Source organism: Orcinus orca, chromosome 10 (genome assembly GCF_937001465.1).
Source record: "Orcinus orca chromosome 10, mOrcOrc1.1, whole genome shotgun sequence".
Lineage (NCBI taxonomy): Eukaryota > Metazoa > Chordata > Mammalia > Artiodactyla > Delphinidae > Orcinus > Orcinus orca.
Window position 1 is genome coordinate 40,927,265 of NC_064568.1, and position 26,778 is coordinate 40,954,042.

Genomic DNA, 26,778 nt, shown 5'->3' on the forward strand with positions numbered 1-26,778 from the left:
TGAGGTTAGTGAGCCTGACAGTGGCCTTGAGTAAACCATTACTCCTCTCTGCTTTGATGTCCTCACCTATGGAATGCAGAGGGCAAGACTCTCATCACAGAGCTGATGGGAGGATTATATGATCTAACGATTATGGGAGTGATGAGTACAAGCTGGCTCTCCTTGATGGGACAGCTCAACCCAGGAGGGGAGGGTGTCGTTGCTTCTTTCCATCCAAAAGGTAGGGAAAGCCCAGTGAAGAAATCTGAAAGGGAATACAATCACGTGTGTCCGCAGTGTCCCCTGATATGGCCTCTGCTCCAAGTGTGCTTTACCTCTCAGCAGGCTGTTGAACACAGCTGAAATGTCACTGTATGCTATTTATCATATACCTTTTTCCCAATACAACATCCTAGATCCCCACATCCCCCAAACACAGTGTCAATACTGTCATGCAGGCTTTGGAGTCAAACTGACTTAAAATAACAAGATGGCCCAAAAGGCTTAGTGCAGTTTTAAGCTTTAATAACCTCAGAAGTATAAAACTGCAAACTTACAAGAGACACCATTTGAAAGTTTAATTATTTAAATTTCCTTTTTTGCCCTTTGGAGATGGCAAAACTTGACAGAAAAAAATTAAAGTTATCCAAAATTCACGATGAAATTAGCATAAAGAAAATATAAGGAATGAAACTTTCAAATTATGTTTCTTGTAAATTTGTAGTTTTATACTTTATAACTTCTGAAGTTATTAAAGCTGAAAATGGAGACTTATGGGTCATGGTCATATTGACAGCTGTGAGCTCTTAGTGGGCTACTGAACCTCTCCAAGCTTCAATCCCTCATCTGTAAAATGGGTATAACTACAGTATCATGGCACCTGCACATTACAAGCCTTCAGTAAATGCAAGTCGTTATGATTATTGCTGTCACTGTTGTTAAAGGCAGTGTGAAATTACATTGTATGAAACCCAACTATACTTGGTTCATTCAGTTCCTTATTCTCGAATATTTGCGTGTTTCCAGTTTTCCAGTGTTAAACACCATAGTGAGAGGGACATCCTGAAAGCTAAAGCCTTTTCCACCTTTTTATTCCTCCCCCTGTTTACTTGTGAAGAATTGAGGCCCAGAGAGGGGTTGTGTCCTACCTAAGGTCACTCAGGAACTGGGGCCTCAAACTCAGTTTTCAGCTCCTAACCCAGAGCTCTGCTCACTGTCCAATACTGTTTCTACTTCTTATGAGGGTCCCCATATATTCCTGCACCCCACTCCCAGTTGGGCCCATCAGGTCTGGGGTGGTGGAGCTCTGGACACCCATGCTCTCCAGCCTGGCTTCCCTGGAAGACAGTGTTCCCTCCACGCATGGTGGCATGAACGCTGGCCTGCAGAATCCTGTTTGTCCCTTGTGTATTATTTTTAGTTCCTTTGGGTTTCCTGTAGGGATCCAGTCCAGCCTCCAGGGCCTCTGGGCTGGAAGCTGTGGCCAGAGTCATTTGGCAGGGGCCAGGGGATCCTGTAGACATTCTCTTCTGGAGCCTGAAACCCCAGAGCTCAAGGTTCAGCTCTGGGGAAGCAGGGGGTAGGGAGCGAGGATCCCCCTAGTCACAGAGCCAGGCTGAGATCCAGTGCATCTTGGACTCAGCCTGGGCTGGGGTTGGGGGCTGGCTGGCCTAGGCCTGTGACACAGTGGCTGGGGCCTGTTGGGAGCTGGCAGTCTCTGACCTTGTTGGCCTCGGGCCTGGCCCAGAATAGCTCTGGGGCTGAGCTGGGCCTGGGTGAGACCTGTGTGTTCATCAGCATGTGTTTATGTCCCAGGGCACTCAAGTACGTGGGAATACACATGCACTCTGCACTGGCCTCTGCATGCCTGGGTCTCTCAGTGCGCACTCCATGGAGCAGTGTGAGTCTGCACACACGCACGTGTACAGAGCTGCCACCCAAGTTATGCAATATGGAGGCCCTGCCAGTGGGTTCAATAGCAGATGGGTCCGTGTGATACAGGTAAGTGTACACACAACCATATTCCTGTGACTGTGGAGTCATGTATGTGTGCAGGGGGTGTAGGAGAGGTGCAGGTGGGTGTGTGCACATCTGTGGTGGGGTTGGGTAAGGGCCCTGGGCTGTACTGCAGGGGGTCAAGGGCAGGTGGACCAAGTGGAGGCTGTCTTTTGGGCACTACCGGGCACTACAAATTACCAACAACGCTGGGAGAGAGGCTGGGCAGGTCTTGCCCCATTTATCAGGTGTAAAACGGCTTGGCAATGGCTGTGACACTACCCAGTGAGTGGGGAATGAGTGAGGGAAGACCAGCCCTCAGCCTTCCAATTCCCCTAGATGTGGCTGAACAGGAAATCTAGGCTCTGGGGAGGAAGTCAACAAGGCGCTTCTCTTCCTGCTTGAGCCCAGGCAGCACTGCCTTCCCTCAGCTACAGGTACAGATAAGGAAACTGAGGCCCAGAGAGGGGGAAGGGCTGGCCCAGAGACACCCAGCACAAGATTAGATCCCTCCTGCTCAGGGCCTGGCCTGCCTGCCCTGTTTGTTGCCAAGTGGTGGGACCGTATGCTCCTGGATCACCTTGCTCTCTCCACCTGTGGCTATGGCCACTCTTCAGCCCTTGGCCCTTCCTCCCAAGGCCCAGAGACCTCTTGTCTGCCCACCGCAATGTGCCAGGCCACTCACAAACCCGCCAAGACCCTGCTCATCTGTGAAGGAATGCTTGCAACCCGCCATGTACTCCACGGGGGATCTCTCTTCAGCCTGGCAGGACGGGGCATGCCTCCCACCAGCTCAGACTTGAGTAGAGCATTGGTGGGCCATCCTTTCTGCATTTCCACTGCCTGTCTCTGGATGGGGCCTCTCGGCCTCAGTGTTGTCAGCCGTGAAAGGGGCAGTGACGTGGGTCATTCCCTGGAATCCGCGTGCCTCAGTAAGTGAATGGAGAACCGGAGGCAGGCAGCAGACTCCTTTGTTACAGGCTTGAACCGTGGGCCCTTCCCCTGCCGGGAGGTCCGCTGGAACAAGGCTTCCCCGCCACCTTTGCCAAGGTCGCAGGCCCTGGCGCGCAGACAACCGCTGGCTTCACGCTCTACTGGGCCATGTTGAGACTCTGGAGGGCGGGCAGGGGACTTCCCCAAGGTCACTCAGGAGTGGCCGCTGGCCACGGACACCCTGCCCACCGCGGGTAGCCTCGGTTTACCCTACTCTCGGCCACAGGTTTCATGAACCCACCTGGTGCTCCTCTTGTGCCGGCCCCTGTGACTGGTGCGGGCGGAGGCAGGTCACCGGGCTGCACCTAGGCCCGCAGAGAGTCAGAATGAGGGCGGAAGGGAGGGGAGGGGAGAGGGATTGGAAAAGACCCCGCCGGGACGAGAAAACCAAGACTGCTTCCTAGACACACCCAGGCTCTCCTGGGCGTGAGCAAGAGCGTGTGCGTGTGTGTGTTGGGGGGAGCGAGGGTCAAGCTCCCACCTCCTCTCCTCCTTCTCCCAGCCCCCCACTGTGTCCCAGGAGACTTCAGACCCCGGAACACAGCAGACTGAGACTTCAGGAGAGCCCTAGTGCACGGGGCAGATGGACGCCAAGCCCCGCCTACTTCCAGGCAGGCCCCCGCCCTTGACTCGGAGCGGTACCCGGAGGCGAGGCGGGGACGGGGGGTGGGGGTGGAGTGGCCTTCGGGGTGGGGCCTGCAGGGGCGGGGCCGACGTGGGGCGGGCGTCCGCGAGAGAGCTACCGCGGCGGCTTTCCCGGCATGGGACCCCGCGCGCGCCGCACAGGTAAGGGAGGGCTGGAGGTCTCACGTCTGGGGTAGAGCCCTTCTGCTCCCCGCCCCTCCTCGCTCCAGGTGGGACTTTAGTCTCCGCGCCCCCTCGGGCCGCCGCGCGCCGCCCCTCCACGACTCCTCGGTCCCTGGCAGCACTCACACCCGGGCCGTCCGAGTTTGTCCGAAGGTCCCTCCCTCCCAGCGGGGTTCAGCTTCGTCCTCCCTGCCCCTTGGTCACCCTGTCACCACGGGACAGCCTCCCTGGGCCCGTGCTTGACATGAGGGCAGACAAACACGTGGGCAGTGCCCAGGGGCTTGGCCTGGGCTGTGGGGTGACCCCGCGGGGCCTCAGCCAGCCTGAGAGACTGCCAGGAGGAGGTGACGCCGGCTAGTATTGCTTGCAGTGAGAAGGCATGGGCAAATGCCTGGTGGTGGGAAGTGGATCCCATGTTTGGGAAATTCCAGTGACTACTTAGGAAGAGGAAGGAAAGCTGTGAAAAAAGCGGCCAGAGAGATTGGGAAGTGGGGGGTGGGGTCTAGGACAAGAAGCCTGGAGCCACGGAAGGGCAGAGGAAGGGTGCCGGGGTAGGGTGGGGGGAGAGGCCCAGGTGGAGGCTGGGACCCGTCAGCTGTGACAGTTCAGCGCCCCCTCCCTTGGGCAGCCCCTCCCTCCTCTGCCTCCCACTGAGTTTGCTGGATGATCAAAGGGGTTCCAAGGCAGCCCAGGAAAAAGCCTCCACAGCAAGCAGCACTTCCTTGCCTGTCCAGACCAGGAAATAACAGAGTGAGTACCATGACAGGGTGTGGCCCAGGGGCCTGAGGGGCCAGGCCTTGGAGGAGGCAAGGGAGAGAGGGACCCAGCGTGGACAGAGGCCTAGAATGCAAGAGAGAGAAAGAGAGAGAGCACGAGAGAGAGAGCGCGTGAGAGAGACAGCAGGTCTGGCGGCTGGTTAGATTGCCACGGGGACTGGCAGCTGACTCACCTGGACACGCCAAGACTAGCCAGTCTGTCCTCACCCCGCCCCATGGTGAACATGAAGCCTGCCTGGGAAGCCTAGGTACTTGCTGTGGCAGCCTTTCAGGTGAGCTTGGTGGGACTGGGAGCCAGAGGCCTGGGTCTGAGCCCTGTACACGCTCTACAGTTAGTGTTTCTGGGCCCTCCCATTCCTTTCTGGGCCTCAGTTTCCCCATATGTACATCATGTGCAGTCTACTACTAAGGAACCTTAGAGCTGGATGGAGTGAGAGCGTGAGGAAGCCATGCCCTTAACCAGAGAGGAGTGGGTTGGAGGTGGGACTGGGGTTTGAAAGGGGAGACTCCTGCCGGGTCCCTGTGGTGTTAGGTTCAGCACCTCTTCCTCTTCCCTCGCCAGTGTACACACTCAGGCACACTCACGCCTGGCCTGGCCCCTGCCCTCACACTCTCCTCACTGCCTGCGGGATGAAGCCCCAGAACTCCCTAGCCTGGGAGCAGAGGCTCTCGGGACCAACCAGACCAGATGTCTAGCCTCAACTGCAGTCTTCTCCCCACCCGCCGTCTCACCAGCCATGTTTAACCTCTGGCCTTTCCTCTGGGCAGTGTGACTCGGTTTCCTAGGGTTAGAGATCCTTTTGGGGCCACAGACCTGGCCAGTCTGTGTTGCCAGTGTTGCCAGTTTGTGTCGGTAAGACTCATCGTCAGGGGCCCCAGGCTGCACTGAGAGATAAGGGAGACTGAAGAGCAGGTCCCCATACCCAGAGGAGCTCCCCTCCACCGGTTTATGCTTTCTAGGGAGGACTAAGATAGTTTGAAAAGCTGTGATTTAGTCAGACCTTCATTTCACAGAGGAGGTGATTGAAGCCCAGAGAAGAGCAGGGCTCTGGATAAGCTGGGGCATGGCCAGGGCCGAATAGCTGGGCAGAGGTCAGAAGGGGGTCCTGTGGGAGCTACTGAGGTGTGAGCCATGGGTCCAGGGTAGGGGAGCTTCTGCCAGCCCCATGGGGGCAAGGGGAGGAAGCCTAAGGGGGTGAGGAGTGCCCTGGGTGTGGCATTGGTTGGGGTGGGCCCCAGGTAAGTGTCGGGGATCTGATGTGCAAGGCCTCCCAACAGTGAGTTATCTGCTGCAGGTCCCTAGCTCACCCTGATCTGGTTCCTAGTCTGTACCTCCCATCCTGGCTGCACCCTCTCCCCTCCACCTTTAGCTGGTGTCCTCACCTCTCAGCTCAGACCCCGACAGACTGCCAGCTGAGGGTGGAAAGGCCACTTCCCAAAGGGTCTTTCCATTCCACCAGTTTCTGGAGATATGGGTGAGGGTCAGATGGGCCCAGGCCGCACTTGCTGTACCCCTGACTCCTTGGCTGTGTTGTCCTGGTATTCTGAGCTGACTTGGAGCAACCCTCCCCCAGTCCTCCACAGGGGGCTGGGGCTGCTGCAGGGGGCCAGCAGAAAGAGAAGCCTGCAGTTGGGTGTCCAGCCATTTCTCCTTCCTGCTTCTCCCTCCCAAGGCCTCGCCCTCCTGAAGCAACAACAGCAGGAAAGGTGGGGCAGGAATGTCCTGGGCCTGGGCCCTTGGCCAGAGTTCTGAGGCACTCATCTCACTCTGCCCCAGAGCCAATTCTCTGGGAATTGTAGGCTCTGTCAGGAGCCTGGAATGCCCTTTGGTGTCTTTGGGGTTGGGTGGGGAGGGATGAGACCCCTTCTCATTTGATCCTTTAGGTCTGTCTGTATCTTCTCATATTATGTCTACAGCCCCACCGAGGTCAACCAACTCAGAGCCTCAAAGTGTCAGAGTCGGAGAGAGGCCGAGTCTGAGGGTCTGGGGTTAAAAGACTCTCTAATTCTCAACCCTGAGACGTACAGTCACGTAATCTGGGCAGATGACCTCCTTTGCCAGGTCTGGTAGGAGAGGGCTGTGTCTGATTGGAGGATGCAGCCTGGCTATGGGGATGGGTTCGAACCCAGGCCCCTTGCTCCCCCTCCCTCCAGTCAGGAGGCTGCGTTCTCAGGTGATCCTGCTTTCTTGGAGGGTCCCGCTCTCCAGGGAAGGAGGTCCAAAGACCTGCCCACCCCCATGGCCCCCACCTCTGGAGTAGAACCCGTCCTGCAGCTTGCAGGGGGGCATGAAGTGTCTGGCTCCTGCCCACACTCACCTTACCCTCTCATGGCTTGGAATCATCTCCTCTGAAACTGTCACCAAGTCCATGTCCCCAAGTCTGACTTTGAATCCCATCACTCCCCCACTCTGAGGCCCTCCATGGCTCCTCTATTAGCCACTTAGGGAGCTCTTGGTGGGCCACCTGCAGAGCCTGGGCCTTCATGCCCATGAGCCTTTGCTCATGGTTCCCCTACCTGCATGCCTTGTCCTCCTCTCTGCCTCTTTATTTCTTGCCCATCCTTCATGGCTCCAGCAGGATATTTCCCACTTCTCCCAGACCCCTCCTACATAGCCCTGTTGGGTGACAGGGAGTCCTGAGCCATGGCCTTGAGATAAAGGCTGTGCTCCTCCGAGAGTATGTCCGTGTTTCCAGAGAGTCAGTGGAGAGAGGACTAGGTCGGAGCACTACTAGATGTTACTCTGAGCCCTTGGGAGCCATGGTGGGTGTTTGAGCAGAGGAATGAGCAGGCCAGAGGGCTTAAGGAGCGTCTGCCTTTTGGGTAAAAAATAGATGCTTCCCTTGGCAGTTCTGAGTCCTCTTTCCCACTCCTTCAGGCTCCCCTCAGCTGGGCCCAAGTGGAGCATGAGCAGGGGTCACTGGCCAATTCAGAAACTCCCCTTTGGGGTGACATGGGCTCCTTGCTCAGTTCTGAGGTAGGGTGGTCATGGGCCTTTTGGGCATATAGCCTGAGAGGGCACCCTGCTCCCATGGCTGCTATTTGCTCTAATTTTGCTTGGTTCTCAGGCCCTGAGTCTGGCACCCTGGCCATGTGCAGCCCTCAGGAGGCAGCCCTGCTGCGGCTGGAGGAGGTCTTCTCAGCCACACTCGCACGCATCAACAGCTTTGTCCTCCAGCCCCTTCTGGAGGCCGGTGAGTTGAGGGGAGGGTGGGGGATGCAGGAACCGTCCTAGGGACAGGAGTCCTCCCTTGTTGGACCTTCTGAGCTACAGCTTTCTCAGCTGCAAATGGGAGCGGTGACATTTGGTGTGGGTGTCTTCGGATGGATCCAGGGCCCTCACCCCCAGTTGCTGGCTGCTTCCTTCTCAAAGGGACCCCAGGGAACCAGGCTGTGAACCCCGTTCTAGCCCAGACCTTCTGTGAACGGAGACGATGTTCCATCCCTCCCAGGGCACAGGCCTGGATTCTCTGCCTGAATTCTCATCTTGCTTTCACCCAGGGCATGACTGGAAGGCAGGATGCCCGGTTTACAAAATGACCTTGGGCAGGTGCCTTCCTCTTGGGGGCTCTGTTGGTGCATCTGTGAATGGCAGGAGACTACAGGACCCTATGGACTTCACATTCTGGACCTGAGGAAGCTCTGAAGCTCAGGGGGGATTCTTGTACTTGGTGGCCCTAGGTCATCAGTGCTGTCCCTGTTTAGTGAGGAGGTGGACACGTGCCCCTGTTGAATCCACTGCTGTAGCCTGCCCATCCCTTGCTGAGCTCAAGGGGGCACATGGGCTTCCAGTTCTGTCCCAAGGACCCCAGGGATGTGAGACCCTAGCTGCAGCTCCAGGGCTAGGGGTGCTGCTGCCCCTCCGGTGACCACCCAGGGCCCCTGCGTGCTCCCTGGAAGGTGGAGCGGCCCTGTTCTCCTCACAGTGTGCTTGTGCTCCTGCCCCAGCTCCAGAGCCCTCAGATCCCTGGGGCAGAGAGTGCCTACAGCTCCTGCAGCAGCTGCACAGGAGCTCCCAGCAGCTGTGGGAGGTGACGGAGGAAAGCCTGCACTCACTGCAGGAGAGGCTGCGCCACCCGGACTCCATCAGTCTGGAATCCCTGCTGCTGCTGCACAGCGCTGACCGTGTCTTGCAAGTCCACCTGGAGTAAGATAGCCGAGGCGGGGCTGGGGCCGGCACTGGGACTCACGTGGGTCAGGGCTTTGGCAAAGGTTTGGGTTCAGCCCTGGGTTTGGGTGTTAGCCTGGTGGCAGGCTCAGGCACCCCCGATCTGAGCCTGGTGGCCTCCCAGGGAAAAGAGACTTTGAGTTAGAATTGTCTAGTTGGGTCAGTTAAGACTCAAGGTCACCAGTGCCCAGAGCCAGGCCCTCAGGGCTGCAGCCACTCAGTGGGTAGGATCTGGGGACACCAGAAGGGCAGGGGCTTGGGTCTGGAGCTGAGCGTTGGGCTTGCTGGGTGTCCCCTGTGCTACCTACAGGTACATCGAGTCCTACACAAGCTGTGTGGCAGTGCAGGCCTTTCAGAAGGCAGTAAAGAGGAGGAGGTGAGCATGGAATGCTGCAGTGGGCCTCTGAGTTGGGGGTGTCTGGGAGGGAGGGCTTGGGGAAGCCACGTCCCCAGAGCAGTGAGTGTCACGGCCCGGGACTCATCCTGAGCAATCCTGGCTCTAGCAATTGCATGCTGCCCCACACTGAAGAGAGGGAGGGAAGCCTAGTGAGGCTGTGAGCAGAATCCATATACCAGCTAACGGGAGTGACCCTGGGGCGGGGAAGCATTCCTAATTGCTACTCAGGGTGGGCTTTCATCTCTGAGATGCTGCTACCAAATCTCCAAGAGGGTCACTCAGCCACTGTTTTTCTGATGGGAGAGAGGTTTGGGGTCTGGGACTGTCCTGGGATCTGAGAGATTAGCCAGGGCAAGGGGGCAATGGTGGCAGGTGTGGGAACAGAGGAGGGGAGAATGAAGGGGTGTGCGGCCCTCCCTCCACTCAGCGAGTACTGGCAGGGCCAGCGGAAGGCGCTGCGGCAGTTCCTGTCGGGCATGAGCTCAGAGGGCTCGGTGGGCACAGCGCTGGTCCAGGCTCTCCGCCAGCCACTCACCCATCATGTGCAGCAGTGCGTGCTCCTCCTGCTGAGCCTCAGGGACACTGTCGGGGAGGTAGGTAGCAGGGGTGATGGGGAGTGGGGGGTAATTGCTGGTTATCAGGCCTGTCTACCGTGGGGAAGCTGAGGGATGGGAGAAACGGGCCTCTGGCTCAGGGAACCTGCCTACTCAGGAACCCTGGTTTGAGAAGGACCTGGCCATGCCTTGGGGACATGGTCTTGTTCTGGGGGGGTTGAAGGGATATGTCCTTGCCCTGGGGTATCTGAGGTACATGGCCCTGCCCTGGTGGAGCCAGCAGAGACCCAGAGAACAGATGTAGAATCATGTACTGGATGTGAGGACACATGGCCCAGCCCCAGCTGGGGGAGTCATCGAATGGTCCTAAATCCCCTGGAAGCATCCTCCTACTGCCAGAGGAGGGGCCGGCAGCGAGAAAAGGGAAAACTTAGACTTAGACCCAGACCTCCTGACCGGCTGGGGCCAGGCCAGGGCTGGGGCAGTCATCACAGGGTGGGAGAGGATTCTGTTAATACCCCACCCCGGCTGCTCTGTCCCCCTACAGAGTCACCCCACCCGGGAGCTGTTGGTGCATGCAGCCACCGTCTTTGGGAACTTGCAGTCCTTCATGAGGCAGGAGCTGGACCAGGCCATGGCCACGCAGGCCCTCTGGCACACTCTGAGCAGCCGGCTGCGGGTGAGTTCGAGGCCTGAGGGGCAGGGAGGGAAGGGGTTGCCATCCGGCAGGGGCCCGTTGGGTAGCTTGAGCTGCCTGCTGCCTGCTCCATGCCTCAGCTTCCCCACCTGGGTCGGGGGGCAGTGGCTAAAGCAGGTGTCTGTGACGTTCCCCTGTCCAGCCATCCTCACCCATTTGCTGAGCACCTCCTGGGCTGGATGTGAGCTTCTGGCTCTGGGGAAGAGTGGTCAGCAGAATCGACCCTCTCTCCTGGGATGTCACTGAATGATTGCACCCCCGAGTCACTGCCCGTATTGCCCTTGCAGGAGGGAACGTCCCCTGTGCTCTGATAGGGCGTGACAGGCTTGGGGCCCAGTGCAGCAGAGAATTAGGAGGACAAGTGAAGGGGACAGGAATTGCCAGAGAGAGGCAGGGATTGTAGAACCCTGGGTGAAAGTTGATGAGGGCTTGACTGGGGCCGTGGCCTGAGATGGGTTGGAGGAGGACAAAGTAAGGCTTCAAGAGAAGTTGTGCTGTCCTTCTGGGTATAGCCAGGAGTGAACCCCCCCACCTTGGAGCCCCAGTGCCCATCGCTGACCTGGGAGCCTCCAGGAGATGCTCAGAGTGTTCGGGGAGGTGCCTGGGGCAGAGGCGGGCCGTGGAGTGGCCAGCAGCATCCAGGACAGAGGTCCCTGAGCCTTGCACCTCCCTCCTCGCCTCACCAGGATGTGCTCTGTACCCCCGCTCACCGACTCTTGCAAGACAGCCAGGACATACCTGTGACGGTCACCCCGCTGAGGGCAGAGCGTGTGCTGCTCTTTGATGATGCCCTTGTCCTGCTACAGGTAGGGTGGGGCTGGCCAGAGGTCGTGGGGTCACAGTGGGGGTCTGAGGGCTGGTTGAAAAAAGGAGTAGGAAAGAGACATGTGGCTGGGAGCGAGAACTTGGGCCTGGGGAGGTGATGGGGGCAGAAAGGCAGAGTGCTAGGGTGGGGGCAGCAGGTGGAGCCATCCCTGAAGGAGTGTGGGCTATGGAGCAGGGCTCTTCCAGTCTCAACTCTCCACAGCTCGTATCCCTGTTAAATGTCTTCCCCTCAGTTTCCTTACCTGTAAAGTGGGACACTTGTCAGTTTGTGCTTCAGCAGATGGCAGACAACTCCTAGTTGTCTTCCTCCAACAGGAGAGGAACCTCAGACAACGGTCATAAGTGGCCCATAGTGGCTGAGGAGGGCTGCGTGAACCATTCAGGGCACATGCAAGGCTTCTAGAGAGGAGTTCCATGTAGCAGCAGTGCCCGGGCTCTCGGCATTACAGAAGTCAGGAGGGAGCCAGTACTCGGGTTTGGGATTTGTTATGTGGCCCATAACCTTGGCTGTGCCTAGTTCCCCCCGAACTTATATTGCCCCTGTGATAGCCAGAGCACTGTCTTCTGTATCCCCCTAGAGTCAGCCTGGAGCTCCCCTGCAGGTAGGGAGGCTGAGGCCTAGAAGGGATGCTACTTGCCCATCCAAACCTGTGTCTCCTGAAGCCTGGTTTTGGGGTTTTGATTCAGTTTGAGTTTCCCTCCACTCCCGATTTCACCCTCTGTGCTCCAGGTATGCTGACGAGATACTGTCACTAAAAGGTGCTGAGCCCTTTCCCACCTCTGGACCTTGGCACGTCCTGTTGTCTGTGCTGGACCTTCTCTTGTCCTGGCCCGTGTCTGGCACACTTCTCCTCGCCTTCAGGCCTGGGCCTGGTGCCGCTTCCACCTGTGTCTGTTGCCAGGCGAAAGGTCACTCCGCAAAATCTTCCAGAGGAAGGGAGGTTTGGTCTATCTCTCAGATCAGGGCTGACATTCCAAGTAGACGGAAGAGCACATGCAAAGGTTCAGGCTGAGGAGAATTTGTGGCAAACTGGAGGAGGCCCAGGCAGTGGAGGGGAGTGGTCTGTGTGGTCTCAGGGGTCAGGCTCAGCCGTAGGGACCTTAGAGAGGTTTCCAGCAGGGGCTAACAAGATCCATGCTGCATTTCCAGAAGACCACTCTGGGGGCCCTGATGGAGCAGAATGTCGGGGGTGCGGGAGGCTTGTCCTGGGTTTCTGGCCAGGCCCTCGGGTGGGAAGGGAGGTGGAGGACCTGCCCTGGAGATGGGGAGCCGGCAGGGGTGGTGTGGGACTCAGTGCTGGGCGTGCCGCACTGAGCATGCTGGGGACACCCAGCGGTGTGCCAGCTAGCTGCTGCTTGGGAGCAAGGCCAGACCAGAGAATAGGTGAGCATCTTGCCCACCTGTGCCCCCTTTTCTTCCAGGGCCACAGTGTCCACACCTTTGATCTGAAGCTGGTGTGGGTGGAACCTGGGCAGGACGGGTGAGCACCCCCATCCAGTGACATCCCAGGCCTTCCCTCCCTCTACCCCGTGTAACCTGCCCGCCCCAGGGCTCTGACTTGGGCCCTCCCTCGGCACCCTCCTGGACAGAGCCGGAGCCCACTCATTGGCTCCATCTGTCTAGGTGCATGTTTCACCTCCTCACGCCTGAGGAAGAGTTCTCCTTGTGCTCCAAGGACCCACAGGGCCGGGTGAGTGTGGGCGGACTGTGAGTCCGGGGAGTGGGGTCAGGGGAGTGAGGGAAGGCGACAGGAGGGTGAGGGGAGGGCACAGGTATACAACCGTGGAGGCTCGTTGGGAATGTCAAGCCTCTGGAGTCACGGTCAGAGTGAGTCAGGGGTCAGCCTGGGCTCAGGCATCAGAATGCCGAAGAGAACACGTGTTTTTCTCTGTGAAGCCAGGGTTGGGGCCTGTTCGAAGGTTCTGTTTGGCCTCTCTGGGCAGGCCCAAAGCTGCAAACAAGTATTCAGGTCTGAGTGAGGCCCCAGGGAGCAGCACGGGAGCCGTTGGAGGTCCCTGCAAGTGATAAGAGTGGGTGTGGGTAGGGTGATACCTGATGCTGCCCCAGGAGGCTTCCTAGAGGGGCTGCCTCCAGCAACAGTGGCCTGTCCTGTGTTTCCCTGTCCCCCCGCAGGTGGCCTGGCAGTGGAAGGTCACCCAGGCTGTGTGCCAGACCTTGCGTGGGAAGAAGGACTTCCCGGTGCTGGGGGCGGGCCTGGAGCCTTCTGAACCCCCCACCTGCCGCTGTGGAGCATACACCTTCCGTGCGGAGGGCCGCTTCAGCCAGGCCACCTATGAGGGCGAGTGGTACGGTGGCAGGCCCCATGGCAAGTGAGTGACCGAGGAGGCTCTGGACCAAGCAAGGCAGGGATCCTCCTGGGAGTCTGAGGGGCAGACAGGACCCATATGGACCTAATTGCCTCGGGGCATGAACCAAAGGCTGTTACCCCCCTGTGGTGAAATCTGTTTGTCCCCCACAGTCTCTCTTAAGTCCTCTTGGACAGGACCTGGCCCACTGTAGGTTTGTGCCAGATACAGTCTTGATGGCAGTGAGGCTACCGAGCGTGGGGCAGACATCAGGAAGCTGACCTGCAGGGCCCACGGTCACCATTCTGTTCTCAGGCGGGTGGAAGAAAACTCTCATGTCTACATAGCACTGTCTGGTGGTGGTAGAAATGTTTTGCAGACATTCTGTCTTCATCAGTCCTTACAAGAATGCTCTGGGGGAGTGTTATCACCCCCTTTAGGTGACAGGTGCAGAAGCTGAGGCCCAGAGACTGGCATGACTTTCCCCAGGCCTCAGGGCAGGTTCTAGGGTGAACCTGGCCTCAGTTGCAGGTCGACACGACCCCACAGGCAGATAGGCTTTTGAAGAACATGGCCCCAACTTGTGCTACAGCTGGCGAAACCAAGGCCCAGAAAGCAGAAAGGACTCGCCAAGGTTACGCATGCAAGCATTCCACTCGTTTCTGATACCCTGCCTGTTTCCAGAAAGGGCTTGAGGAAGCTTATGAACAAAAACACAGAAAAAGCAATGCTGTATCAGAAGAGGAGACAAGGATGGTAGAAACCCCACTGACTAGCACTTGGCTTGAGCTTGAAGGTTAGCTCTGAGCTTCCTGTTGGTCAAGGGAAAAAGGCAACCTGGATGCTTCCAGAGCTCTCCCTGCTGGGTGTGGAGCACACTCTGTGAGGCTGCTGGGACCATTGTGCCAGGAGTAGAGAAGGGCTGAGAGCCCATGTGGGGTCATAAAGCTCGGAGAAGAAGACCGAGTTGGGGCAGAGAGTCCAGTCCAAGGGGGATCGAGGCCTCGGAGAGAGTCTGCGGCGGAGGTTGGCTGGGGGTCTTGTGTGTGTTGAAGGTCTGGTGGGTCTGATGCCCATGGACCTGATGCCCGTGGACCTCGACTGTGTTACAGGGGAACCCTGAAGTGGCCAGACGGGCGGAATCACGTGGGGGATTTCTGCCAGGGCCTGGAGCACGGGTAAGGCTGGGGCTGACACAGGACTGTGTGGTGGGCAGGCAGGGAGTGGTTTCCACCCCTCTCCACTGTCACCAGCCGGGCCCCATCCTACATTCCCAAACCTCAAGCAGAAACTTGGAGGCCGTGTGGTCCAGCTCCACTCATTGTCCTAAAGGGGAAACTAGGCCTGAGGAGGGGGGCAGGTCATGGAGGGAGTGGTCCAGGGCCAGAAGGCCCTCCCAGAGTGCATGGGGGTTGGGGTGGAGATGGGGTGTCCTGAGGGGCCCTTGGGAACAAGATGGGGCTCAGCACCTCTCAGATTCTCCCCATCGTCTGAGAAGGCCCCTTGGAAGAGCAGGGACGCTCCTGGGCATGGAGGGGGTGTGACAGGTGTCTTGGGCCGGGGCTGTGGCCCCAGTGCTGACTTCCCTCCCTGCCCACCCACACTGACAGCTTTGGCATCCGCCTGGTGCCCCAGGCCTCCGAGGATAAGTTTGACTGTTACAAGTGCCACTGGCAGGAAGGCAGCATGTGCGGCTATGGCATCTGTGAGTAAGTGACCCTTGGCCTGATGGTAGGACAGGCTCGTGGGACAGGCTCGTCCTCTGGGAGGCAGGGCCAGCCATTGGTGACCCTCCGCAGGTACAGCACCAGCGAGGTGTACAAGGGCTACTTTCAGGAAGGCCTGCGGCATGGATTTGGGGTCCTTGAGAGCACCCCGCAGACCCCTCAGCCCTGCAGGTACACGGGCCACTGGGAGAGGGGCCAGAGGAGTGGCTATGGCGTCCAGGACGACGGCGACAGGCGAGTGCTCTGCGGCCCCGCACCAGGATTGAGGGGCAGAGGGGCTTCACAGGCCAAATGCCTCAGGGCCCGGGTTCCCTGTCGTCACTGGGTCCATTCTGTCTGTCCCCCAGAGTCTCTCTGAAGCCCCTCACTTTCTTTCCATTCCCTCGGTTGTTGCTGAGGCTCAGGATGAGGGACCCCGACCTTGACTGCAGGAGCCCCCCCAACTCTGGCCCCTCCCTGCGCTTTCAGAGAGGAGTTTCTGGCCCCCTGATCTGGTCCTATCAAAGGATCACAGCCCTTCTAGGCTCTCTGGGCTGAGACAGAGCCCAGTGTCCTTGGCCTGACATTTGAGGCCTTGCCTGCTCCTCTGACCTCATGCCTGCCATGCCACCTGTGTACCCCCTAGCCTTTTAGACCACTGAACGCCCCCACGTATCTATCGTACACTCCTGCCTCAATGGCTTTGCATATGTTAAATGGCACCCTTACTTACTCCATCTGTCCTTCCTGCCACCTCTCCCGGGAAGCCTGCCAGGATGCCTTCCCCCAGGCAGGCTCCCTTCCTCCTCCACCCTCATTCCTCCTGTGGGTCCTCACCTCACCTGCCCTATGTCTGACTTGAGTGGATTCAGGCCATGTCATTGCTCCTTATCTGACCCCTGCCCCCACCCCGGTCCCATGTCAGCAGAACACACAGAAGGTGCATGGGAACAATTCTGATCCAACTCTGGCCCTACTCTCTCCTCCCCCAGGGGTGAGCGCTATATTGGCATGTGGCAGGCTGACCAGCGCCATGGCCCAGGGGTCGTGGTCACTCAGGCGGGTGTCTGCTACCAGGGGACCTTCCAGGCAGACAAGATGGTGGTGAGTGCAGTGACTGACCCACGTGTGTCCTGAGCTACCCTTTCCCTGCTCTGGGGGCTCCAAAGCTGAACTGAGACTGGTCAGGGGTGGATGGGGCAGGAAGCGGGGTTCCGACGTGCTGGAGGGAGCCAGAACCTGGGCAGGAATCCAGTTCTGCCACCTACCTACCCTGGCCTTGGCCAAGTCCCTGCCCCTCCCAGCCTCAGTTTTCCCATTAGCAGCTCAGGTGAACTACTTATCGTAACGACTCACTAAAATAGCAACAATGAAGTGCATAGTAATGAGGATGCCAGCAGCCTCTACTACCCATGTTTATAGACCCCTAACTGGGTGTCTAGCTCTGGGCTAAGCCTCCCAACATGATCTCATGGGATCCTCCCAGTAGCCCTGGGGTCATGTTATTGTCCCTGGTGTAAAAGTGACAAACGTGAGGCTCAGAGAGGTCAGAGAACCCGCCCACTGTCGCATTCCGTTGAGTGTCAGAACTGAGGCTCACGTGCAGGTCTCCCGTGCCCGGGCATAGCCCTCACCTTCTGCCTCACCCACACCCTGCCAGGTGCTTGGCACATAGTGCGGCTCTGGCCTGATGCTGTCACTGATATTGTGGCTTGTTTGTTTATCTATACTTCGTCCTGGAAAGGATTGAAGGAGGAAGAAAAGGTAAGAATAGGCACATAAGATAGATTCAGAAATAAGTAGAACACGAATTGTATCCCATTTGGTTCTGAGCTTCCTGGCAGCCAGTGCAGCACAGGAGCCTGATCAGCTCCACGGTCCCCGGGGTCAGTGACAGGGAAGTGGGGATGGTTCAGGAAAAGCCCAGTACTTCCTGAGCTGTAGGTGGGAAGGAAGGGTCCCCCAGGAGGCTTCTTGAGAGAGGCTGCTGGAGGGGAGGAGCCAGGTCCCAGGGTGTCGGTCAAGGTAACCCAGGGTCGAGGTCCATGGGCCTTGTGCTCAGTGCTCAGAAGGCCAGGGGCTGGCATCCCACCTAGGCACAGTCCTGGGAGGTATGGCAGGACTCAGGACCCTTCTGCCCATGGGTCACTGCCCACCTCCCCTCCCCACCGCCAGTCTTCTGGCCCTTCCTAACCCACTGCTCCTACCCTCCCCGCTTCCTTCCCTAGGGCCCAGGGATCCTTCTCTCTGAAGATGACTCCTTGTATGAGGGCACCTTCGCCAGGGACCTGACCTTCGTGGGGAAGGTGAGAGCCACAGAGACCTTACTCCACTCCCTGCTGAGACCTTGGCTGGGGCCTGTAATCCCCCTGCTTGGATTTAGGGCTGAGGGTAGGTGGAGCAGGTAAGGGAGGGCCTCTCCCATCTCCACTACATCTAGGGGGTGGATACAGTGACGATTCCCTGCTGCGGAGGTGTGATTTGATCGGGTGTGAGTCAAGAGGGGATAGGTAGGCTTGCCTTGGGTGCAGAGGGTGCTGGTGGTCTGGCTGTGTCCCCTCCTGGCCCCCAAGATAGGGATCCACCCCCTCCACCACCACCATCAGTGCCTTGGGCAGGTGCCCCTGGAGGCATTGTCCTTCAGTATGTTTCTGCCTGAGCTGACCTCGCAGAAGGTATCCCTGCTGTATCCCTGCTGGGGCCTTTGGAAATGTGGGGGCTACTTGGGGGGTACTATGGCATCTAGTGGATGGAGACTAGGAATGCTGTGAATGGAACAGTCGCATGCAGCAAGGAATTGCCCCTCCTCAAGGCCGGTAATGCCTCATGTCCTCCCGAGGCCTCTGCCTACTTCTGGACCCAGTGGTGGTCCTCCCCACTCTGACCTGTGAGTCCCTTCTCTGTCTCCTTCGCCGTTTCCTGCCTCAGAGATGAGCCCTTGGTGGTGGGCACAGGCAGGGGCTCCTGCAGGGGTGGAGGATTATGAGCCCCTTGGGGTGGGGCAGATTGAATGGATGGTGGGAAGGCCATCCATCAGTTTCTAGCCTCTGTGACCCGGGATGGACAGGCATGAGGCCTGTCATGATGGGATGGAAGGGCAGCTGGACAGACAGATGGACAGACATCCCTGCATCTGTCTCCCGGCTTCCAGGGCAAGGTCACCTTCCCTAATGGCTTCACCCTGGAGGGCTCTTTTGGCAGTGGGGCAGGGAGAGGACTGCATACCCAGGGTGTGCTGGACACAGCTGCTCTCCCTCCAGATCCAGGCAGCACCCGCAAGAGGTGAGAGACTGACCGTCTGGCCTGTGTATTCTGAAGCCTTTCTGGGGGGTGTGTCTGTGTGTGTCTATGTTTCTACCCTAAAGACTCAGGTCTCATTAGAACGGCTTTTCTGTACCTCCTCTTAGCTCTTTGGAGAGTTCAGAGAGCTCAGGTCACATAGCCCTTGTCAGAGACTCTTGGAATTAAGGGCTATGTGACGGTAACTCCACATGCCACAAAACTGGAGAAAAATACTATGTGTAGGCTTTGCTTAGACCCTGCTTTTATTCTAGGAAGGGTACAAGACAGTTTATGAAACAAAACAAACAAGAATAAGATAGAAAATTAAAGTGTGAGTTGAGCTTACAAGAAAGGGAGGTGCAGATAGGCCTTATAGTCAAGCATTAGCCTGGCTCTGAGTTCCCTGGCAGCCAGGGTAAAGAAGGAAACTTACTAAGTGGAATCACTGTCCCTATCCTGGGGTATTTGAGAAGAGGATGGACTTCTTCCCTATGGGGACAGAGTTCTTCCTTGGAAAACCGTTGTTCAAGTGGTGACTCTTACTATGTCTGTTGAGGTGAGGGTGGTGGTTCTAATGGTGCCAACCAGCATTTCACATGTTGTTTACTTGACACATTGTCCCTGCGTGTTTCTTTTCCCTGACAGCAGGAGCTAGAAGTGGATGGCAAACCCTAGGGGTGTGAGCCCGGGTCGGGTGCAGGTGTAGGAAAATCTATGAGCGTGACATGGGAGAGCAGTGCTCCATTAGACACTGCACCAGACACACACACGGCCAGACCCCTAAGCCTATTGGCTGAGACAGGATCAAGCTCAGGAAGGACCCAGGTGTGGTAGGAGGGAGAGCGGGGTCCCGTGGCGGGGGCATCCTGGGATTTGGGCCCTGGTCTCTCTTAGGCCAAGACCCCACTCTCTGGACTTGGCCTTCAGCTCTCCAGATCTTTCTGTTTCTTTTCCAGTGCTCTGTGTGCCCCTGTCTCTTTTCTCTACCGTGGAGTAGATTCTCTCTGACCCTTCTCTGCCTCCCGTTTCTCCTCCTGGAGCCTTGGAGGTCAGGCCGCTCTGCATCCCCCACTCCACCCACCCCACCTGGGCCCTGACTCTGGGCCAGGCTGGATATCCCCACCTCTCCAAGGGCTGATCAGGGTCCTGCCCAGCATGGCTCCATCCCTATCCATGTCCCCCACTGCCTCCATCGCAGGCAGCTGGGCCTGGGCGTCTTCCCCGTGGAGAGCCGCTGGCAGGGCGTCTATGGCCCCTTCCAGGACTTTGTTCAAGCCGGCTGCCCTGGAGACCTGCAGGAGGCCCTGCTGGGCTTCCACGTGCAGAGCTCAAGGGAGCTGCGCAAGTCCCAGGAGTACCTGTGCTGCGAGAGGTGAGGCCCAGGCATGCGTGGGCGTGTGTACCCATAGGGCATCCAGAGCTCAGTGTTGGGGTCAGTGGGGCTCTGAGTGGGCCAGGGGAGGAAGGCTTCCCAGAGAGGGCAGGCCTGGGCGTGGGTGAGAGACGTGTGTGTGTGTGGTGCCCCAGGACCCACCCCGAGGACCACGGAGGCAGAATGGAGGACATCCTGGAGGAGCTGCTGCAGCACCGGGCGCCCGAGGCCCTGCAGCAGTGCCTCAGGAAGGTAAGGGCTCCAGGGGAGGGTGCTGACCAGAGGGGACAGGCCTGCCTGTGGGCCCTTGCTGAGAGTGCCTCGGTGCTCCCATTGAAGAAGTGGGGTCCTGCGTGGGCATGCTGTGCTCCAGCCCACGGTGCTGAGTATCTCTTTGTTGCCTTTGCACCTGCCCAGGCCCTGAGCAACTCTCTGCATCCCCTGGGAAAGCTTCTCCGGACTCTGATGCTGACCTTCCAGGCCACATACTCAGGCATTGGGGCCAACAAGCACCTGCAGGGGCTGGCGCAGGAGGAGGTGAAGCAGCACGCCCAGGAACTCTGGGCCGCCTACAGGTGAGCTTGGTGGTACATGGGGACAAGCACTGCACTGTGACCACGGGGGGGGTGTGGGGGAAGCTCTGCCCTTTCCAAGCATCAGCTCTGCCAGGTGCCCTGGGTAGGAAGGGTGCCTTTGCCTTGGGTCTGGATTGAGAAAGAAACAGAGGGTGGGTTGGTTAATATGCAGCTGGTGAGCATAGGGGTTAGAGGGTGGGGAGGTGATAGCAAGGCCTGACTGCAGCCAGAGTCCAAGCCCCAGCCAGGCCCCGGGCTAGCCCTGACCCCAGGAGAACTCTAACCCCACTGCAAACGGAGCCTGACCTGGGCTCAGACACCATCTCCCGTCCTGTCCCGGCTGAGCTGTGACCTCGTCAAACGCTATAAACTGAAACCTTAGATGCTGCAGTTAGTGCTGTGGTAGGGTTCCAGGACACTCAGGCAGACATCCCGTGCTCCCAACCTCCTCACTGCTGGGGTTTGGGCCACTGGGCTCTGCAGTCCTCAGGCTCCATGGTTCTGGGGGTGGAGCCCACCTGCCTGGCCTTTGGTGACTCCCATCCTGTGGGAGATGGCAGCCACGCTGCCCCTCCCTTTGGTTTGCAGGGGTCTGCTGCAGGTTGCCTTACAGTGCAAGGGCCAGGTCCCAGAGGAAGATCAAGATGCAGAGACAAGGTGACTGCCCCCATTAGGTCTGTGGGGTTCTCTGCCCTGGTGCAAGCAGCCAGGCTCGGGCCCTGGGAGTCCTTATACCTTTGCTTCTGGGCCCTCCTTCGGGGGAAAAGGGTATTTCTTGGGAAATGTTAGGGGTTCATGCTATTGACCAAATATTGCTCATTGACCATTCAAGAATCAGAATGATCCATGACCTCTCTTCCTTGAGCAACCTGGGGAGGGGCACTGCCACAGTGCATCAAATACATCTTTGTTCTAAACATGTTATCCCACCCTCATCTCTTGGGTGTATGGAGGGTGAGCACTGCCTCAGGCACCTCCTTCTCCCTGTGCACAGATGTGGAAACTGAGGCCTGGCAGGGGCTGAGCCTGAGGTCACACAGAGCAGGAATTAAGTGGGTCATTAAATCTGTCTCCCCAGTCCCCCGAGACCAAACCTTACAATTTGCCTTCAGATTCCAGGCCCAGAGATCCTGATCAGAGAGGTCCTTCTGTTACTGCATTGCAGGAGGCATGGGAAATGGGGTTAGACATTAGGGAGAACTTCCCCCTGAGTCCTAGGAAGCACAGAAAACTAGGAGGCAGAACTGGACTAGCTTGGAACGGCTGCTGAGAGCTTTGCTGCAGGTCACTCATCTATCAAGGCCCTGGTTTTGCTTTCAATTAAATGGGGATCAAAATGCTGCCTCAGCTGCCATATTGGTTCTCAAAGTCAAGTGAGAGTGTGAGGTAGTCACAGATGACAATTGGTTGTGAAATGACTGAGAACAGGCTGGGAAGGGTTTTCTCCGGGATGGAGGAGGCTGGAGGCAGGAACACTGTGGTGGGACAAGGAGTTCTGTGGACTCTTTGAGGGGCAGCCCAAGTAGATCCCCACGCCCACCCTGCTGACCCTGACCTGTCCTGGTGGCTCTCACTCAGGGACCTGCAGGTGCACAGATTGATGCTACCCCTTGTCCTGCCCAGCTTCTACTCGGAGCTCTTCACTCTCTACCTGCTTCTTCATGAGAGGGAGGACAGCCTCTACAGCCAGGGCATTGCCAACCTTAGCCTCTTCCCCGACACCAAGCTGCTTGAGTTCCTGGATGTACAGAAGTAAGCCTCCCTACCATGCCACGATTGCCAGAGTTCTTGTGTAGCAGAGGGTACAAACCCAAATTGTCTTCAGCAAAAAAGCGGGGAGGTTAATTGGCTCGTGTACCCATGAAGTTCTAAGGTGTGGCTAGATTCAGGTGTGGCTGGATCTGGGTGTCCAGTTGCATGATAAAGGAAGCAACTTCTCTCATTCTCTGTTGGGCTCTCTGGCTCCCCCGTATGGTGACAAATATGGTACCAGCCACTCGAGGTTTATATTCTCCCAGCTCAGGCCCCACAGGGAGCTGGTGTCTCCTTCCCAGCAGCTCCAGCAGAGCCTCTGAAGTTCCTCCCTGGCTTGGCTGGGGTCTTGAATGTGCCCCTGAATGCTGGCTGTGGCCCAGATTGGCCAGGCTGGCCTCAATATCTACCACTGGGGCTGGGGCAAGGTCGCCTGCTCCCAGCTCTTGGACTGAGAGTGGGAGAGGGGAGATCCTCAAGGGGAAACTGAGGACTGTTCCGGAAGTAGGTCAGAGCCTCCCTTCCGCCCTCAGTCATCAAAATGTTCTTTCTCCTTCATGCCCCTTTGATCCATTGATACTACCAGTGTTGAGGGCATGAACGCACTCTCTCCTCCCACACCTGGTTTCCTTTGTCTCAAGGTGATGGCGCTTCCCATTCCCCTTCCTGCCGAAAAACCTTGTTTCCCCTTCCGATGTGGTGAATGTTTCCTGTATCTGACCAGGCACCAGCCCAGAGACCTGGTTGTCCATGGCTTTGCAAGAGTCCCTCCTCCCCACCCCTCCTGCTGCCTCAGTGCCGCCTCCTCCATGCTGGCCTCCCTGCTCCATTGGCTCTACTTGCCTTGCGTGGCATCCCTACTTCTCGCCAGCCTGGGCCAGCTCACTGAGCCCCTGGAGCAGTCTCTACCACTGAGCTCTCTGGCCTGACCCCCAGGACTTTGCCCAGGAGGGTCCCCTGGCCTGCAGCACTGCCCCTCTGTCTCCTCATTGTGTTCCAGTCCCACTCGTGTTTTGGGGCTGCATGGAGGGCTGCCCTCTCAGGGAATCCCTCCTGCCCTCCTCTTGCCTGGGCTTCACACAAGCGTTCCCAGATGCCATTGTGCATCCCCTGCCCCTCTCCCCTGCTCAGCCCTCCTGGGGGACATGGAGGTGCAGGGAATTTGCCCTCTGACCTCAGACCCCGCACCCTGGTGCTGGCAGAGCTTCCCACCTTGCTTTAATTTCAGGCACCTGTGGCCCCTCAAGGACCTCACGCTGACGACCAATCAGGTGAGAGTGTGGGCCCATTACCTGCCCAGGAGAGGGAGGTCTGAGCCTGAGCTGGGCCCCCAGGTTTGCCCAGGCTTCCGAGCAGCTCTCTGCCTCATGGTCACTGGTCAGAAGCTGCATAGGCGGGTGAGGGAGGATATGGCAGGCTTTCTGCACTGTTCTGATTTCCCATGTGGATGAGTGTACAGCCACAGTGACCAGGTTCAAGCTTAGGTTCCACCCTTGTACTGGCTGTACGACCTTGGGTGAGATGCTTGATCTCCGTGCCTCAGTTTTCCCATCTGTGGAAGTAGTCCCTGATGCGTACTAGCACTACCTCCTGTGGTTGTTGTCGGGTGATATGGGCCAGAACACGAGGGGCGTTGGTTCTCAGTGTGTTTGCTGGATCGGCAGCATCCGCGTCGTCTGGGAGCCTGTTAGAAAAGCAGATTCTTGAACCCATCCCAGACCTACTGAGTCAGAAACTCAGGGAGTGAACTTGGAATTTGTGTTTCAACAAGCCCTGGGGCTCAAGAACCATTGACATAGAACTGGGCGGCACCCAGTGACCATTGGCTGTTACGATTCTTATCTTCTTTTTCCATTTTGATCCTCCCAGCCTCCTGGAGAGCATTTACCCCACTTTACAGTTGAGTAGACTGAGGCTTACAGTGGATCTGTGACCTTCCCTGGGTCACTCAACCCTCTGGGCAGAGCTGTCCTGAAGCCAGTGATGGGGAAGGGGGTGGGTGGTGAGGGGCTCGGGGGCCAGCCCTGACCCTGGGAAAGAGGAGGTGACGGAGCTGGGGGGCTGCGGCCTCATCTAACCCACTCCCCCAACCACGCAGAGATACTCCCTAGTCAGAGACAAGTGCTTCCTGTCAGCCACGGAATGTCTGCAGAAGATGATGTGAGTCCACACCCCAGGGAGGGTGGGTGTGGGTGGCAGGAGTGTTGGGGCCCCTGGTTGGGACTGAACCTGAGGGCCTTGATCTGGAGCCGGCTACCCTGCTGCAGCACCACGGTGGACCCCCGGGAGAAGCTGGAGGTGCTGGAGAGGACATACGGGGAAATTGAGGCCACTGTGTCGCGGATGCTCGGCCAGGAGCACAAGCTGCCCATGGACGACCTGCTGCCGCTGCTCATCTACGTGGTGTCGCGTGCCCAGTGAGCCCCAGCTGGGGGTGGGCTGCAGGAGGTTCCCTTCCCACCCTGCCCACCCCCAACCAAGACATACTCCAAAGTCTTTGAACATGGGGGTTTATGGACACAGCCTTTCTTGGTACACATGGGGAAGCTGAGGCCCAGAGAGGCCCACCCAGGGTCCTGTGGGTGCCAAACTCAGAGCAGGGACCAGGTGTCCAGCCACCCAGGCCAGAGCTCCTTCCCGGCTGCTGGATGCCTGTCCCTGATAGGTCCCCTCTTCCCTCTCGTTGTGGTGGCGGTGGTTCTCCAGAATCCAGCACCTGGGAGCCGAGATCCACCTGATCCGTGATATGATGGCCCCTATCCACACAGGAGGCCTGTATGACTTCTTGCTCACGGCCCTGGAGGTGAGGGACAGAGGCGGTGGGCCAGGCAGAAATGCCCTGGCCACTGGGGCAGACCCCTTTCACCCCAGACACCATCACGGGGATGAGCTCAAATTCACAGCTTCTGTGTGTCTCCATGGGAAGGGTCCTCACAGAGCCACTGCTCTTGCCCTTGTTAAAAGGGGCTGGGTGGGGGGAGGTGGGCACAGTGCATCCCGGCCCTCGGATCCCCAGGGCTGAGTGTGTTCCAGGCTGCATCCCTGAGCACAATAGGAGAGGGAAGGAGCCATTTCCTTGCAGACTGTGGCTGAGGGCTGAGTTGGAGACACAGTGGTCCAGGCCCGGGAGGTGGGTGCACCCCAGTGTCAGGCCCTAGAGCCTGTGCATGTGGCTGAAGCGGGCAGGCCAGCTGGCTTCAGCCTCACCTCTCTCCCGCCAGTCCTGTTACGAGCACATCCAGAAGGAGGACATGAGGCTGCATCGCTTGCCCAGCCGCTAGAACTCCAGGGAGCCGTGGTAGCTCAGCTTCTCCTGGACAAACTGCAGAGCTGAGAGGGGCCGCCGTGGAATTCCCGTGGAGTGAGCGTGGCCCACTCTGGCCCTTGTGGCCCACAGGACAGAAGGCAGGATGAGCCCTGGAGGTGGCTCTTGGGGGAGATGAGCGTTTAATTTCTCGCAGGGAGATGCTGCTGCTGTCCTGACTGGGAGGAGGGTGAGGGTGATGGGTGTGGCCCCAGAGCTGGTGGTTTCCCCTCCCCCTGCCACTCTCTAGGCCAGCCTTGGATGACCTTCTTGACCAGCAGCAGCTCATGGACTGGGGGCAAGGAGCTCCTGGCCTCTCCTTGCCTCATCCTTGCCTCCAAGTTATTGAGCCTCTCTGGGCCTCAGTGTTGCCATCTGTAAAATGGTGGACTACATGGTCTGTAAAGGGCCTTCCATCCATCTTGCTGACGTCTGGCGTCCTTCCGTAAGTCTGACTTTGGTCTGTTGGGCTGTAACTGAAGTTCTTATGTCTCGGGTGGTGTCATTCCATTTCTCCTCTCCTGGTCAGAGGCGCCAAGCTGCTAGTGACAGCTCCATTTATTGGGCTTTTTTCCCATGAGTTGTCTCCTGTGGACCTGCCTTCTTCCCGACTGCCCCAGGGCAGAGCTGGCCTCTCAGGGCTGCAAGGCAGGAACAGCTCCACCTCCGCCCTGACCTGCTGGATGGCCTCTGGCAAGGCCCTTCCCCTTGCTGGGTATGCAATTGAGAGCGTGGGCTTGGGGGTCTCTGAACAGTCCGCATATCATGGCCATGCTGGAGCAGGCTGGGGGCAGGGGAGGAAACACCTTGCTTGCCTCACTGCCAGCAGGTGCCAAGGGAATTACACACCTATGACCTCTGTGGGCCTGCGTGCAGGAGGGACAACGGAGGCACGAGGTTGGCCTATGCCCTGACCGATAAGCACCTCTGGCTCAGGACCCCAACAGGAGTTGGGGAGGGAGGCATTGGGAGTTCCTTTGCCTTTGGGAGGGGAGGACTTTATTTAAATAGTGGTTCTAATGTGGAACCAAAAAACACAGAACTGGGTCTTGGGGCAGCTTCATCCCTGCCGGGCCTCAGTTTCTCCTCCCCACATGGAGGAGTTTGGGGCAGGTGGCCTGCAGGGGCTCCCCCTGCCCTAACAGGAGATGTGTGACGGTAGGCAGGGTGACTGTGTTCTGAAGTGGTCCAAGGGCAAAGCATGGGGAGAGGGTGGGTTTATGCAGGGGCGTAGCCCTGGAGGACAAGCTGGGCCTAGCTGCCAGGCCCATGCCTTGGACTGTAAGAAA

General features: G+C 58.1%; 1 protein-coding gene across 9 annotated transcripts; it reads left to right on the forward strand.

The window, feature by feature from the left end:
* The first annotated feature begins 695 nt into the window (after positions 1 to 695).
* ALS2CL (ALS2 C-terminal like) lies at positions 696 to 25,909 on the forward strand. 9 transcript variants are annotated; one of them, XM_033413279.2, is made up of 28 exons: positions 696 to 1,980; positions 3,470 to 3,578; positions 7,619 to 7,744; positions 8,499 to 8,697; positions 9,029 to 9,094; positions 9,543 to 9,708; positions 10,217 to 10,348; positions 11,053 to 11,172; positions 12,614 to 12,672; positions 12,816 to 12,882; positions 13,326 to 13,522; positions 14,611 to 14,676; positions 15,109 to 15,207; positions 15,298 to 15,459; positions 16,197 to 16,308; positions 17,433 to 17,510; positions 18,356 to 18,486; positions 19,685 to 19,858; positions 20,014 to 20,110; positions 20,276 to 20,433; positions 21,022 to 21,090; positions 22,012 to 22,185; positions 23,414 to 23,456; positions 24,055 to 24,084; positions 24,284 to 24,345; positions 24,453 to 24,602; positions 24,892 to 24,988; positions 25,407 to 25,909. In XM_033413279.2, exons 2-28 carry the CDS (start codon positions 3,551 to 3,553, stop codon positions 25,464 to 25,466), a joined length of 2,922 nt encoding a protein of 973 aa, XP_033269170.1. In that variant the 5' UTR covers positions 696 to 1,980; positions 3,470 to 3,550; the 3' UTR covers positions 25,467 to 25,909. The 9 variants fall into 9 exon arrangements, with proteins under 9 accessions (XP_033269170.1, XP_033269165.1, XP_033269171.2 ...); XM_033413274.2 differs by lacking the exons at positions 696 to 1,980; positions 24,055 to 24,084 and adding an exon at positions 3,061 to 3,161 and having other exon boundaries at positions 8,477 to 8,697; XM_033413280.2 differs by lacking the exons at positions 696 to 1,980; positions 3,470 to 3,578 and adding an exon at positions 3,748 to 3,753.
* The last annotated feature ends 869 nt before the right edge of the window (positions 25,910 to 26,778 follow it).